Here is a 13394-nt window from a genome sequence, read left to right as displayed (position 1 = left end):
GACAAATATATATTTCATCTTGCGGTCAAAATTGTAGGTTTTCCCCATCAAAACATAACGGCAGGCTTTTATCGACCTACCACGCACTGACGCTGCTTTGCATCCGCTGAGTGCGGCAGTGGGCCTATTTCAGCCCGCCCACCCAACAGGCAGCTGGCGACCCGATACCGCACAGAGCGCGCGCCCGGCCAATTAGTGTCGTGCTATCTAACTGATCTAACGTAGCATTCGATAAAATCAACGATGGCAAGCAATATAATAAAAATACAAATTTTGGAAAATAGAGTAATTCTCCTTGCAGTTATTGACAGTGATAGTGACAGCAGTGAAGAAATATTTTCCACTAAGAAAAATAAAAAGTATTTCTGTTTCCAAGACAGGCATACATAAGTAAAAAAATACATTTTCAGTTCTTTTACGACAATTCTGTTTTATTTTCGATATCCCCTTATTTCTCTGTCCCATCACTACTAAAAATATAATCAAGTGCGGTTCAGGTCGACATCGGCCTGCCGCTTTTCCTGCTTTATTGCTCATTTCCTGTTTGCCAGATCCCGGGGCGAATCAAACCTAAGGAAGTTGGGTTCAAGGTCATTCTAACAATATAAAAAAATATATTATACATTATGTTTCCACAAGGTTATAGCAATTTAATCTATCCTAGTGCTGTTGGGTCTAGAAAGACCTGCCACGCACCGGCAGAAATATCATTGGGGGCGCATTTTGGCCCGCCGCCGCACCTGATTAAGAATTATGATTTTACTTGCCGCAGTGAACGTGTTAATAATACGTCGCAACTATTCAAGTTTGAGTCTGAATTTATAAAACAGAATTTAAGATTAAGCTAAATACCATATAACGTATACAAAGTGCAACATTTATAAACGATTGACAAACCTTCCAAATGCCGTGGTTCGGCGGTGCGGTGACGTCGCTATGAGCTGTCTTTTAGGCTATGTTCAGATGGAAAAAACTTGACGCGCGTTTTCAAATCGCGCGACTAGACATTGTGGTATTTTCATACAACTGTTCACATGAGCGCGCGTTAACGCGCGTCAACGCGGCGCTCAGAGAAAAAGTCTCTAGACGCAGGTGATCGCGCGTTGACGCGCGCTTTGATATTAATGTAATGTCCGTTTGCTGTTCAGATGAGCGCGCGCTTTCATCGCGATCGCATGTAATTTTCGTAATTATATTTTGTTCTCGCATTTAAAATGAGTGAAATTGAAGATATTGACATCGACTTACTAATCGATGAAGCAGAAAAAAGGCCAGCAAGTTGGAATATAGCAAATTTGTATAAAAAATATAATATAATTTGTATTTTTTTTTTCAAAATTGGATGAACCCAATGTGTACGTTTTCTTTTTCTATATTTTTCTTTATAATATAACCACAAAATAATAGCCTCTGCCACGTTCATTTTCTACGTTCTACCGAACTAGACTGACGAGTACTCTCGCAACGCGCGTTAGCGCTCATCATCTGAACGCTCTTCAAATTTGATCGCGCGTTGACGCGCGTTAACGCGCGTTACATGTGAACATAGCCTTAGTGTTTTGCCGTAATTATTATTGTAAATATACAGTAAAAATCTGTTATAACGACATTGAAGGGACTATTCTTATTTGGTCGTAACAGCCGATGACGTTGTTATAAGCTTCCTAATACTAATAATAATAAAGAATTCAGCCGGGACCTTTGATTTTGGTCAATATAACCGGTATGTTGTTCTAAACGATGTCGTAAACGGTTTTGACGGTATACTGGAATTATGTATGTCCCGTCTTAATAAAGTTATTTTAGGAACCACTGGTGTAAATAATGTTTTATAAATGTAGTTTTCTTGCTTTTTCTCTATGCGCAAGTGTATCATAAAATCTAGGTATCTGCTAACAGAAACTTCCCTATATTTTTGTCAAATTATCGTTAATTGAAGCATTAATTTTTAAAAACTTTGTTAGTTCATCTTTTTGTTTTACGCTTCTAATTCTATCGTATACATTATATTCAAGTATTATTTGTGCTATGGGTTTATGTCCGGTGACATCGATTTCATTAATGAAGTTTTGTACGACATCAAAGTTACGGATATTGAGAGAACTACTACGGTTTTAACGGTGATTCGTCATTCGCCACGGTAACATTCTTTTGTGCAAAATCTAGATGTCCATTACACCTAGCCATGACGTCAATGTCAAAATTCGGGGATTATATAAGTAATAATAAATAAAAAAATAATAAAAATCTTTATTCGTTATCTCAAAGATTTTACAATAGCTGATAAGTGATTGGGACCTCCTTTTAAGCGCATAAGCACTTGTGTTAGGAGAACCCGCTCTTCCATTACATAGGTGTACTAACTAATTATAATTTAATTTAACACGTATAGCTAAGCTAAGTATTACAATTTTACAATTTACTAAACATAATCTAAGGTTAAAATGTGAATAATGATATATGTGTGTATGTGTATGTGTGTGTGTGTGTTTGTGTGTTTATGAGAATGAATTTTCATGACTGATTGTAGAAGTTGACTATTTACTAGTGTATTATGATTCATGATTACCTACAAAGGCTTCAGTGTCTTCATAGCTAAATGTTTCTAGGATGTTAAGTAGCGACGTTTTACATTCATGTTTATTCAATGTGTATATATTTAATATTTTATTTAATTTATTATAAAGTTTAGCAGCTTGGCATTGAAATTGTCTCATAGCAAAAACTGATTTAGATCTCTCAACAGGAGCAACAGTATATTTGCGTCTTTTGCTCAGTTTGCGACCATCATATTTAAGAGACTTGTGCAATCTTAAGGTAGTGCAAAAAATGTACAGTTGCCTGACCGATAAGACACCACAAGAGGCATAAAGATCAGAGGTGGAAAATCTATAAGGCTTAAACATCATTACTTTTAGTAAAATTCTTTGTGCCCTCTCCAGTTCCAGGAACTTCATCTTTGTAGCACCCCCCCAAACTGGGATACAGTACACTAAAATTGACTGAGCCAGCGATGTGTATATCTGTATTAGTAGATGTTTGTCAGCGATGTGCCTTAGAGTTTTAAATGTCCAAATAAGCTTTCGAATCCTACTTATAACTTGTTCTAGGTGCTCATGCCATGACATTCTTTGATCAACTACCACTCCTAGATATTTAGTGTGATGAACTTTATTTATAGTTTTACATGTACAGTTTACTCTGGTGCTACAGTTATGTATTTTTATTTCTAGATCTGTTTGAGGTTGGGCGCTATTGTATTTAGTGAAGAAAATGTAGTTAGTTTTACTTACGTTTAATGATAATAAGTTTTCTCTTAACCAGTTATCTATTTTGGAAAGCCCTATTTCTGTATGTCGACGCACCGAGTCAATAGTTTTCCCAGTGAAGACAACAGCAGTGTCATCCGCGTAGGAGTAGACTTTCCCACTATCAATTCTTAAATCGCATAAGCTGTTTATGTAGATTAAGAATAAGGTCGGCCCCAGAACACTACCTTGTGGGACCCCATATGTGACGTCAGATTGTTCGCTGATGTATTGACCTATTTTAACTGCTTGCTTTCGTTCACTGAGGTAATTAGCGAACAATGTGAGTGGAATACCCCTAATACCAATGTTCTCTAGTCTCTGCACCAGAATAGGGACAGAAACCGTATCAAATGCCTTTTTTAAGTCGATAAAAACTGTGATACATTTATTACCTTTATCAACTTCATTAACAATATGACAAGATAGTGAGGTAACTGCATCTTCGGTTGACAGACCCTGTCTAAAACCGAATTGTGAGTCTGAAAGTAGACTATACTTCTGGAGGTAGGTAATTAGTCTTTTATTAATTAATTTTTCAAGTACTTTTGATATGGCAGTGAGAACGGAGATTGGGCGATAATTTGAAACATCTTCTCTGTTCCCATTCTTGTACACAGGTGTAATAATTGCTTGTTTTAGCGCAGGTGGAAACACTCCCTGTCGGAAGCAGAGATTAACCAAATGAGTAATTATGGGCACAACTAGCTCCCTAGTATATTTAAGAAACTTGGTGCTTATACCATCCCAGCCAGGAGCACTGTCAGTTTTGAGACTCACAATAGTCAGGTATACTTCATGAGGGTCAGTTTCTAGAAGCACAAAAGACGAGACCTGGGAACAGTTGGGTCTAATCACATCTGTTCTATTATGTAACGTCGTAACTGGAATTATCTCTTTAGCTAAGTTTTTACCAATGTTTGAAAAATAATCGTTTACCAAATTAACCGAATTTTGAGGAGAAACATTTAAATTTAGTAATTCTAGATTTTGCGTTTTAGGTTGGTTACGATAAGTGAGGGTATTTATTTTCTTCCACAAAGTTTTCGGGTTTTTTATACTCTTAGCAAGGTCTTCATTTTCATATTTACGTTTGACTTTCTTTATTAAACTATTGCAGAAATTCCTATATCTCCTGTATGTAATTTTAAGAATTTCATTATGAGGATCAGCTCGGAGTTTTGCTTGCATAGCATTTCTATTACGAATACATCTAACAATTCCTAAGGTAATCCATGGTTTAATAAGGCGTTCCTTATTCGGGATAGCTCTAGTGATAGTATTGGATTGAATACACTGCTTTAAAATAGATATTAATTTATTAGTTAAGATTATAGGGTTATTATAGTAAATTAGATCATTTATGTTGCTGTTTTTTAAATAACTTAAAGCGCCTTCCATGTTGATTGAAGATTTAATTTTCGAGGTATTGTAATTCGACTTAGCGAGGTAGGATAGTTTTAAGAATAACATTTTGTGATCAGTAACTGTAGAATCAATAACGGTAATAGACGCACACGTACCTATGCACCTATCAAGTTTTAGTATGAAATGATCTATGCAATTGCTATCTCGAGTAGGCAGTGTATGACCCGGGAGCAGGCCATGCATGGCTAGCATATTGAGGTAATGTAATCGGTTCGAGCGCTCCTGAGATGTTTCACTGGATTTTTGTATTAGATTTATGTTGATGTCTCCTGTTATTATAATGTTATTCTGAGTTTGTAAAGTTACTAAGTGACTATTTAATGAATCTATAAAATTTTCAGCGTTAAGGTTAGACGGGGAGCGATAAATACACAACATGGTATAGTTACCTACTTTGACTTGTAAGCAAGATGCATGTTTTAAATTTATTTCTTGAACGATAGTTTTATGGTTGCATTTTATGTAGACAACTACGCCATCACTACGATTTAGATGGCGGCTTGTAACGAAGTGAGTGTAGTTATCCATTTGGGGTATAGGCTTGTGTGGATCGATCCATCCCTCGGTCAGTGTTATTACATCAGCTTGAAATTTGAACTCAGATAAAGTTATTAAAAGATCATCAAAATTATTGTAAATGCTTCTTATATTTTGTGATATTATCGTGAAATCAGATTTTTGTATGGTTGTCTGCCTTGAAAAGTCATTTATAGTATGGACATTAGATTGGGCTATTTGTATGTTATCTAATTCGTACATGATTGTAGTCTGACTATCCATAAATGAGTAACCAGATACTTTCCGTACACTTCGAGAAATTATAATTTACTTGGGATAAGAAATTCGCAGTAAAGCCGAGATTGAATAAATGTTTATAATCACTTGTGACGTGTTTGTAGCCATGAGCCATGAGATAAAGTGAGATCGCACTAGAATAGTGTTTAATATATGTGAGTGTATCAGTGCGTGAGTGTAAATAGTATATGTAGTGTAAAGGTTTGTGACTATTGTTTTTTAGAAAAAACTGTTTAATAATGGTATAACAAGAAAAAATTTTTACAAAAAAAGGACAATAGTTAAAGAGTCATGCCTGCATGAGGCTGTGTACCTGTGATTCGTTTTTGACCTTAATTACCGGGGTGTTTTCATTCTTTCTTAGGTAAACACGTCCGTAAGAAGTCCAACAGAACTTGTAGTCTTTTGATTTAGCTAGATCGCGAGCGAGAAAGTGTAGTCTAGCGCCTTTCGCAGTGAGCTGCTCGGAGATAAACACTGCAGTTTCTTCATTTTTAGTAGCTCCCAGATGCTTCGCTCGTAGCTTTTCTTTATTTTTGATGTTGTAGGTTTTACAAGATTTTAGTAAATCTGATTTAAGAATCGAGGATGATAACTCAACAATTATTGGAGTATTCGTTTTATTAGAATCTCTTTTCCCTTTTAGCCTGTATATGTCTTTGATATCATCTTTTTTAATACCGCTATTCAGGGATTTTGATAAGCTTACAACCATGTTTATTAAGTCTTCCTTTGATTCTGTGGGTAGTTTTGGCATATTTTTTATTTCAATATTAGCCTTACGTTGTTCCCGCTGCAATTCCTCAAGCTTGTCCTCTAAAATTATAATTTGTTCTCTGTCTTGCTTTAAACGTACTTCAAGCTGTTCTATTTTCTTCCTAAGGTCTTCATGTTGCGATGAGAGGAATGCAAGGCTACTTTCTATGTTGGTATTACTCTCTCTGATCTCTACTTGGGCAGACGTTATTTTTTTAAGCTCTTTTTGTTGTTCCGCAAACAATGACTTAATCATATCTTTCATCTCTTTTTTAAAACTTAATAATTCATCCTCAAATCCATGCTCTCTAGCCCTTTTTTGACGTTGTTGAACATAGCTCGGTGGTTCATTGTCACCGTAAAGGTCTGTGTGAAAAGTTTCCATTTTGTCGACGTTTGGCTCAGAAACACTTTGTGATTTATTGGCCATAGGAGAGCGTTGAACTTTTGGCATCTTATAAATTCACTAATTGGGAAAACACAAAATTGAATATGAATTTATACTTGGGCCAGACCCTTATTTTTTGCTCCGCTACCGCTTTCGCCTTTAAATTGCACTAAGCGATTAATTAATATGACTCACGCACAGCTTTATTCTAGCGTCGCATCGGCGCGTACGCAAAGTAAAGCGTAGCTCACGAAACTGTTTCGTTCACTGTTGTTGTCCTTCTCACCCGTAGTTAATTGACTTCTTGCGCGTTATGGGCGCCTGGTACTTCACCAAATTTGCGGACAAGATATTATATTTAATTTTTATAAAATATTTTACGTAAGCTTACACGTCTTAACGCTTTCGCGGTCCGAGGGGAAGGATAAGTATTAATTATTACCCGTCTATTTTATAGAACAAAAGCTTTCCTTTAAGATGATCAATACGATTCATCGTAGTCAACGCGGGCTTGATTATATTACCAGTATTCTGTAACACCCAATTGCGATAGCTATACCGTCTCCATTGTTGAGTGTTTGTAGCGCGCAATCTAAAGGCGACACTCACGCTACAGATATTGAATGTATATTGAAATTGCATTCAATGACCATACAGAAGTTACAGAGTATCGCAGACTTATTGAAGTTTAACTGCTGCGTGCTTTACAGCGTGCGTGGTCACGGTGACTGAAGACAAAAGATGTTGAATGTCAAAAAGTATCACAGCTGCAGAGAAAGTTGAATTATCTGTATTTATTTCCCCGGAGTTGGTATCGACTAAAAGATGGAGTCGTCTTTACACCGTGACCACGCACGCTGTAAAGCACGCGAAACGTCGGATAAATTTAAAATTATGTCAAATAGTTGTAAATTTATAATAATACATAACTTCAATCCGGTCAAAATTGTGTTTTATTAAATGAATAAAAGTTATGTCAATCAAAGACAATACTTATTGAAGTTATTACCGGTGATAACGAATTTCTCCCTTGAAAAGGCTTAGTCCTACCTATAGGCAAAATTGTCTCCGAATCTTAGGTATTACAAAACATTGGTAGGTCGTAAATGAAAAGTTTATGGTAGGGTAAGGTACACATAATTGCGAGATCATAGTCAAGTCACAAAGACTTATGTAACTTATAATAATATAGTTAACGATTAAAATGATTGGCGAGAATTTTTCCACTTCTCGTCCGTTCTAGGCTTTTAATTTAAGAAGTGGAAATGATGTACATATATAGTGGTATATTTTTGGTTCGCGGTCAAATGTTTACAATAGTAACGCGCGTATACATTTGCCCTTTTTATTTTTACTTGATATTTCAATATATAATTAGTTTAAATCGTCGACCGATTACGTGCTTATTTACACTATAAGTGTGTATATACTAGTCAACTTATACATCAAGAAACATTCCAGATACGCGACTTAATTCATTGTATCATAAAGTCTAGGTTTTAATAGCTTTTCGTATACTAGTTCTATTCTACACATTTAAAAATTTATCTAGCGCCCTCAATATGGCGTATTAAAATTTTATTATGCCATAAAAACATTTTAGATATACAATAGCGTGTTCCAAAGTCAATTTTAAATTGTAATGTTTAAATCTCAAAGATTACACAAAGCTCAATATTATCTGTACACTGAAAAACTATCTTACATATAAAATATATGAAAAATAAATGCACAAAACTTATATTATGTTCTCAAATAATTTCACATTTCACCTTGTCCGAGTATTTGATCCCAACTCACAGGTAATGTTCACAAACTAAGGGAACATTACCTTGTGCCGCCCGCCCTCAAGGCACGGATGTCTTGATACTGAAACAAGATAGAAGTTAATTTTATAAAAGGAAAACATCCTTTTGAAAACAGAGCCTGTTAATTATAATATATATAGAAACACATACATTTAATGCGTGTAAAATCTTAACGAATACTATAATATTATATATAGATAAATCCTTATATATTTTTTTTTGGTTCACGTTGCAGCCTATGTAATAATGATTATTTATTCACTCTAAAATTTTCTCTACTTTTTAAGACCTTCTGTCGATCCGAAGTGGTGGTGGCCTGATGACCTGTAACACAGGTACTCTTTAGCAGGCATCAGTCTCACACAAACAAGCTTTTGCCCTAAATAGAAGCAAGAAAATTATTTATTTATAATAATATATAACTGTCACTGGTTTATGTACGATGTTTTATGAGCAAATAAATAAATATTATTATTATTATTATTTTGGAATGATCTTTCCGTGGCGGGCAGAACTAGTAGACTAGTAGTTTATTCAATACTAACAAGTTTTTCTCTATTAAATAATCCTACTTTTATTGCCTAGGTGCCAATTGACAGAGTGGAGGAGAGCCGGCTACAGCTGAAAGCCAGGAAATTGGAAGTGGCACAGGACAGGACATATTTTGGCTTTGTTTTAGTGGTAATCTTTCCGTTTCATTTCCTATAGCCAATCTTCGGATTGTCTAGAAGAAACTTGTCTTAGTAGTTGGACCCCCTTTTACATCTTCTGGCTTCTTTATATGTTTGTGTTGTTAATAAAAACATTATTTTCATTATTAGAAAGAAAGAAAACTTTATTATACACAATATACAGGATATTTAGTAAAAGTGCACTGGCCCCCACACTAGGATTCCCTGTGTTGTGGGATTCCCAGTATTAAGATATTGTTTGAGATTTTTAGTAAGTGTATGTAATGTGAGTTTGAAATGTTAGTGATAATTTTGTTTTTAGGGAAGTGGTTAAAAATTAAAGGGCCTCGGTTCGCGTTTTTTGAGTTGCTTAATTGCTAGTGGCGGGTGTTTGTTTCCAAAAAAGTCTGCATTTGCTATTGCACGCCTCGCAGTGCTCTACTCTCGACATGTCAAAAAACCCAGTCTTTCGAAACTTGAATGACTTTTTTCTCACTAATATAACACTTACAGGATAATATGAGTGCACTAAAATCGAGTTAAATAATCTATCAAGCACATATAGTATTTTTTATGAACAATTATTTTGTTTAACATAGTAAATAATAACAATAAAATCAATCATTCTTGGACGTCCGTCAGTCTGTGTCTATGGATCCATGTACGTGGCAGAGAAATTGGTCGAAAAATTTATCGTACCAACTTTTTTTCTTATTATATAAAGTTATACCCTGGGCTGATTCCTAGTTAATATTAGCGTTCTAAGTACTGTCGTTTAATTATAATTTGTAAAAAACTAAAATACGACTGTGTATTTGTATATCTATATATACATTTATTTTAGTATATTTTTTTCCTCACCTTAGAGTTATGGCGCCACTATATATTTTTTATTATATTATTGTTTTTTTTCAATCATTCATTTTCATTTTTTTTTATTTTTTTTTTATTATTTTGTTTTAAAAAACTTGAGTTTTGTTAAGAATTTTTTTTAAAATGTGAATGACCGCTATGAGGCGTGCACTTTTGGATTTTTTAGTATAATTGTCTAACGTTAAAAGCTTTGTTTCGTTGAACAATTTTGAAGTTGAGTAGCGGAAAAGTTTTTATTAGTATTATTTAACTAATGTAGGGGAACATAAATCTTTTCATCGTTACCCATAACCTCTCATCGTCTCTCTCTCTCATTGATAAATCATTTTCAATCAAGAGCATAGAAAAAGTCGACATTAATCATATTATATCAAAACTGTCCAGAAGGCTTCGAGAAAAGTAATACTGTACATCCCCCTAATGATGTTAGTTAAACACGTTATTCGGCCACTTTCGGCATCTTATTCCTACTTTCTTTGTTAGAAATTTCATAACGTAACAAAAGGGACCCATAAACAAATGGCTGTTTGAGCTGCGCAATTTGGATCCTTTCTCATAAATTAGATTTAATGATTTATCCTTCTATTCTTATGGTAGTTATTACAACATAAGCTAGAAACTGTTATGCTTCTAGCGGTTTTCCATGGAAAGATAAAACAGATATAGTATTATATTATTACTGGCTGACCCGGCAAACGTTGTTTTGCCATGTATAATATTTCTAGGAAACATTTTCTATCTATCTACTACAATAAAAATAGGGGTTTCACGTAGAGGGGTTAAAATTAAGGGATGTATGTATTTTTGTATGGTGTGTCATGCAATGCATACATTATGCATACATAATTTCATAAGAATCGGTCTAGCCATTTCGGAGGAGTATGGGAACGAACATTGTGACACGAGAATTTTATATTTAGTTTCATAATCTTTACTACAATTTGTTCATAATCGATTCAGTGGTCTCCCAGATAACCCTATAAAAGTTCACAACCTTAGATTGTTGTTAGTTGTAGAAGATGTTTATTTCCCATTAGAAATAAATTTCACTTACACGAGAAAACATACTTAAATTACGGTTAGCTTTAATAAACAATTAACTTTATAATATTAGTATACAACATACATACTATGCATTAATTATATGTTTTATACTATTTTATATTGTATATATGTATTGTTTTAGCCAAGCTCATAAGACGAATAATAATTGTAAAAATATAAAACGATATTAATAAATTTTATTATTTCAGATACTTTATAACTAACTACTAATTTTATAACTTCAAGAATACATAATATATAATAACAATATAATGGTTTTTTAAAGATCCTTAGATCCTTACAAAAGTCAGTTGCGTATATTTTTACGAGTAATGTTGAACACAGTTGTTCTAACAGAACTCGGTGCTAATGTATTATACTAATTCAATCTTAATAAAGCTCGAGAAACTACGTAATAATATTATCTACTTTGTGAAACACGAAAACAACTAGGCAAGTTTACAAGCTTCTAAATAATTTGGACCATAAACCAAGATAGACACGCCTTTGTATTAAAGAAACAGTGCATTCTACTATTTGGAAAAAGAAATATAATATAATTTTAATTAATATAATAGTTAGGTTAGGTTAGGTTAATAAAAATTCTATACCTTTTATTAGTTAGCTTACATTTATTATTAGTTATTATTTTCCGAATATATTTTATTTAATTAGTGAACATTTTCTTTACCAAAAAGTTTGTATTACTATTCAAACTAACAGATTAAGCTTCTAACTATCTGTGGCGTATTGATATCACAGGGCAGCAGGTGTGGAAACGTTCAAGCAATTAGTAAACAATTAGTAATCGTTCTATCGTCTGTAACACACCAAGGCCCGTGGTTAAACTAGATGAAATTTATTTGGAATGGTGTGTCTATCTTGGTAAATGGGACTTAAAATTTACTCACATAGTTACTCAATATTAGTGTTGCTCGGCTGTAGTTACCTTTTTATCTTTACTGTGTACCTGTTGAGAGAAAAAATATCTCAAAACTACCTACACCCAACACCTGCTCTATATGATTAAAACAAAACTGATTTCTAATGTATTGATTATCAAAATTTTAACAGATTTTAATAAAATACCACAATTTTAGCTTAATATGACAAAACATATAACCGCAGAGCTATCTGTAAAAGCGATTCAGATTCTCAATAATTAACATTGAGTTTATCATTAGGAAGCCCTCTAAATTCAAAATCAATATCAAAACGAATTCGAATAAATATGACGTCACCAATAGATATAATTCCTTGAAAGTTTTGACGTGTATTGATTTTCTGTGTAGCCGTCAGAATGGGTTCAATAATTATAATTGAAAAACTCTCCCAAAGAGCCTCATGGGATCTCCATGCCGTATTATTTTTAGAGAATAGCTATTGTTTACTATATTAAGAAGTTATATTATTATTTCCAAAGAAATATTATTTGATATTTGCAATATGGAACAACATTAAAACTGAAATTGTAAATGAGCACGGAATCGGAATCGCGTTTGACAGCTACAGAGTACCACAGCTAACGATTCTGACAAATTGCGTTGACGCTGCACTGTGACACGTTTTTAACGGAAAGGAAATGTTACATCGTAATCATTAAGTGAATGTTGCTAGGAGATACATTTTCCTGATATACATATATACTGTTGGTCTAAGATCCCGATATACAACGACCTTCACCGAGATGCTTATTTAATGAAACGTATTTTGTATTTAATTTAATATGTCAATAAATATAATCCATATGGGTTGCCTAGCAAATTTCAGTGCAGAGTATTTTAATAAATATTTAAAAAAATTTTTTTTTTAAACATTTCACCGGTATGATTATTAGATAAATTCTATACCAATCGATAGTATGAAGCCCATAGAATATGCAAACGTTAGGTGGTTTTTAATCAATTAATTATTTATGTGTATATTTTTTATGTGACACTAAAGTGTATATATACATCTTTAGTAAAAAAGAAAGTTATAGTGATACATATATTATAATACTACTCTGATTAAAAATATTGATTGAAAAAAAATAAAAAAATGTACTACATGCAAATTATAAAAAAAAATTTTTTAAATATTAATTAAACATACTCTGGACTGAAATTTGCTAGGCAACCCATATGGATTATATTTATTGACATATTAAATCTATATATTTAAAAATGAAACCCGTTTTCCGTTGTCACGACATCACATGAAAACGGCTCGACCGATTTGTCGCGGAAAATTAGAAAATTCAAGAATACTTAACCACCATACAATTCGAACTTTTTGGTGTAACCTTATGGCGTTTGACATAACACAACATTGACAGAATGCG

General features: G+C 33.5%; 1 protein-coding gene across 2 annotated transcripts in view; it reads right to left on the bottom strand.

Annotated features, from left to right (window-relative positions):
- Positions 1 to 7964: 7964 nt before the first annotated feature.
- LOC125059747 (G-protein coupled receptor dmsr-1-like) overlaps positions 7965 to 13394 on the bottom strand; it is a 46717-nt gene continuing 41287 nt past the window's right edge. The window contains exons 7-8 of one of the 2 annotated variants that reach the window (XM_047664298.1): positions 11983 to 12041; positions 7965 to 8544 (exon numbers count right to left, since the gene is read on the bottom strand). In XM_047664298.1, coding sequence (XP_047520254.1) covers positions 12017 to 12041 — 25 coding nt within the window. In that variant the 3' untranslated portion in view covers positions 7965 to 8544; positions 11983 to 12016. The remainder of the gene's footprint in view (positions 8545 to 11982; positions 12042 to 13394) is intronic. The other variant, XM_047664303.1, reaches the window with a different exon arrangement.

This window comes from Pieris napi, chromosome 2 (genome assembly GCF_905475465.1).
Source record: "Pieris napi chromosome 2, ilPieNapi1.2, whole genome shotgun sequence".
Taxonomy (NCBI): Eukaryota; Metazoa; Arthropoda; class Insecta; order Lepidoptera; family Pieridae; genus Pieris; species Pieris napi.
The sequence above is the reverse complement of the archived record's forward strand: the minus strand, read 5'-3'. Positions and strand labels throughout refer to the sequence as shown.